This window comes from the organism of the source record quoted next, unplaced genomic scaffold (genome assembly GCF_019419815.1).
Source record: "Pyrus x bretschneideri cultivar Hongxiangsu unplaced genomic scaffold, Pyrus_bretschneideri_v1 Contig81, whole genome shotgun sequence".
Taxonomy (NCBI): domain Eukaryota; kingdom Viridiplantae; phylum Streptophyta; class Magnoliopsida; order Rosales; family Rosaceae; genus Pyrus; species Pyrus x bretschneideri.
The window spans coordinates 206,780-210,124 of record NW_025999822.1 but is presented as its reverse complement, the minus strand read 5'-3'; the positions used below and the strand labels follow the sequence as shown (position 1 = coordinate 210,124).

General features: G+C 37.0%; 1 protein-coding gene across 1 annotated transcript; it reads right to left on the bottom strand.

The window, feature by feature from the left end:
* Positions 1 to 1,836: 1,836 nt before the first annotated feature.
* Positions 1,837 to 3,055, bottom strand: LOC103941969 (dof zinc finger protein DOF1.2). Its single transcript, XM_009352168.3, has one exon. The coding sequence runs from the start codon at positions 2,930 to 2,932 to the stop codon at positions 2,021 to 2,023; it is 912 nt and encodes a 303-aa protein (XP_009350443.2). The 5' UTR covers positions 2,933 to 3,055; the 3' UTR covers positions 1,837 to 2,020.
* Between the last annotated feature and the right edge of the window lie 290 nt (positions 3,056 to 3,345).

The following is a 3,345-nucleotide window of genomic DNA, read 5'->3' as shown; positions in this document are numbered from 1 at the left end:
CAATATTGAAATTGAAGTGGTCTTATTTATGGCCTAATTTCCCACTTAATACAATTTTAAACTTGAAATGTGCTTGCTTTGTCATTGCCCAAATGAGAAAAACTTGCTTTGATCCGTAATGGATTGAAATGTGCTTACCTTGTCATTGCCCAAATTGAGAAGAAAAACTTGTTTAATCATCCAAGCGTATTTCTTCCTATTTTGTTGAGTCACATGCCATATGTACAATTTGTACGACACGTGGCGTATGCCATGTATACCCTGACATGTCAAAACTTTAATACGTTGGTGAACATTTGTTTCACCGAAATTTCGATGTCTACAGGAGCACTTCAATATTTCACATTTGCACGGCCTAACATAGCCTTCTATGTGAATTAAGCATGTCAATTCATGCATAATCCTATGGAGTCACATGTAATTGCAGGTACAAAGAAGTATCAGATATCTCAAGGGCACATCAAATTATGGGATTCATTTTAAACCAGGACCAATACATCTTCAATCCTATAGTGATGCAAACTGGGTCAGGGATCCAAATGATAGAAGATCCACCTCATGGTTTGTAGTTTTTCTAGGATCCAATCCTATTTCTTGGGCATCAAAGAAGCAGCACACTGTGTCGAAGTCATCTACAAAAGCTGAGTATCAAGCTCTTTCTATCATAGTTGTCGAAATAGCTTGGATAATATAGTTATTTTGTGATTTACACATTCCTCTTTATCAAGCACCAATGATTCACTGTGATAACATCTCAGCTATAACTCTATCTACCAGTCCTGTGTTTCATTCCAAGTCCAAACACATCGAGATCGACTATCACTTTGTTCATAAAAGGGTCATAAGAGGAGATCTTCAAGTGCATCATGTTTCCTCTGCTAAAAAAGTTGCTGATATACTCACAAAGGGTTTATCTGCACACTTGTTTCAACAACACTGTGGCAATCTCATGCTCAGTTCACTCGAGCATAAGATTGAGGGGGGGATGTAAAAATGTAGACAAACACAAAGATGAGGATTTAAGTAAAGACAACAAGCACAAAGATGAGAATCCAAGTTAAAGGAATTCAAGGGTCTAGATGATGACAAGTGTCACAAGATCCAAGGAAGTTACAAGGTTATTAGAATCTGGTGCTATGGTTGTTAGATTGTTAGAATATTATCCATATCTTAGCTTGTGTTACAAGCCATGTAATTAGATAAATACATATAGCTAAGGTGAAAGAAGATAACTTCACTTTCAAGAAATACAAAGAAAACTTATCTCAACTCTCAATCTTTCTCTCTCTCTCTCTCTCTCTCTCTCTCTCTCTCTCTACAATTTGGTTTCTTCGATCATCTCCATTGAAGCTGCTGCTTCAATCTTTACATTATTTAGAATTGTTTAACAATATTGTTTTCAATACATTAAAGTATAATTGATTTTTTTATTTTTTTGGAGTACAACAATATATTTTACACTAAGGGGAGGGAGGCCATACAATGGGCAATCTAATTTGGTAACGAAATCATCATCCACGAGATTCACACTTAATACCTCTCACTTATAAGTATAATTGATTAAGTAGCAAATTTGAATGGGTAATCTAGTATAATATATACCATCCTCACATAACCAATAGTAGTTTGTGCAAGGTCGCAGCTAACTTGTTTCTTAAGGATGGTCCAAAGCTGTTTAATATAATATAAGGTTCAGGAGATTAAGGGATGACATTTTAAGGACGTATGATAATAAAACTAACCTTAGAAGCCTCTTTGAATGTGTGTGTGTGTCTATATATATATAAGCTCAACAGAAATTAATGCTAATATCAATTGACTACTCGCTTGACCACATATTATGAAAAAAGGTTTATTGTATTATATCATAGTATTTATGTATATGCCATGATATTTATTTTCCATGGCAATGTAACAGTACTAAACTTTCCAACTATATATATTGGAACAAAAATTGCAAATGAAATGAACTTAACACAACAAATAACTAATCAAATGCTTGTAAATTTGCATCCAATATTTAAGATCGTGAGAAAACTTCAAACCCTGAAAAATCAATGGAGCTCCAATTATCGCCACATAAATTGGTCGATATCTTCATTTGATCATCGTCTGATGGTAGTGAACAGTCCAACTCTTGCAAATGCACCATCGGTTGCCATGTAAAACTAGCAGTACTGCTTGGCAAAGACGACGTCGTTGCATCATCGGACCAAAACACATCTTGCACCACTTGGTCTTCGTCTCCTAGTAAACCCTGTAACTCAAATTCATGAATGTTCATATCATCATTGTGATTAATTCCCAACAACGTTTGAACATTTTCTTCCTGTGATTGTTGATGTCCTTCAAGTAAATAATGATCAACTGCTTCAACAAGATCATCAGCCTTGGAAGAATTTTGTGAGCCATCGTGATCGTTCAATGCTGAGCTTGAAATTACCAAATTGGGGTCATGATAATGATCATCAGGGGTAGTGGAGTTGTGGTTTAAGAATTTGGCAAACACAACAGCCAAATCAATATCTGATGCATTAGTTCCACCTGGCTGATTATTTCCGGACGGATCATCTTCAGTACCACTTGATGAGTTGTGATGCTGAAAGTAACTTAATGAAGCGCGGTCAGTCTGTGAGAGTCTGGCCGCTTTACCACGGCGGTTCTTGCGGCAGCCGCCACCAACTGGGACGTTGCGTAAGGAGCCTCCTTTTGTCCAATATCTCCTGCACCCTTTGCAAAAGTACCTTGGCTGTGAGAGGCTGTAGTTGTTGTAATAGCAAAATTTGGTGTTGGAAGAGGCACATCGAGGGCAGTTTGGGGCAACCTCAATATGGGATTTGTTCCATGGTCTCTTCATCTCCATCATCATGAATTGCCCTTGCCCAGATGGAGGGCACTGTAGCATTTGTTTAACAGTAGGATCTGTGAACATTTTGCAAAATCAATTGTGATTAAAATTTGGAAGTGGGGTTGTGAGAAAATAGAGTTTGGGGGTATATAAATATAAGAGGCTTTGGAATTTGGAGGGTATGTGTTGGAGTTAGTGCAAAGGCATGTGTGTGCGTGTGTGTGGGAGTGAAATTTGTATGTGAATCTCTTACTAATTTGTAAGGTGGGGTTGGAGATGAACGTGGGCGGTTGGGGAAGCGTCACGACCAAGGAAGGGTGTGAGACTGAGATTGTGATTGTGATTGTGATTATGATTTTGGAGAGATTTTTAGGTGTATTCGGAACACTTTCATATAATTATATGGTTTTTATTTTTGACATAGAAGGTATTTTACCATATAATAAATTAATTTCTCTTCGCATACAGTTCTAATACTACATAAGATGATAGCATAC

Bases quoted from the DNA above. Each gene is read 5' to 3' on its own strand.
- LOC103941969 (XM_009352168.3), bottom strand. From the start codon at position 2,932: ATGTTCACAGATCCTACTGTTAAACAAATGCTACAGTGCCCTCCATCT.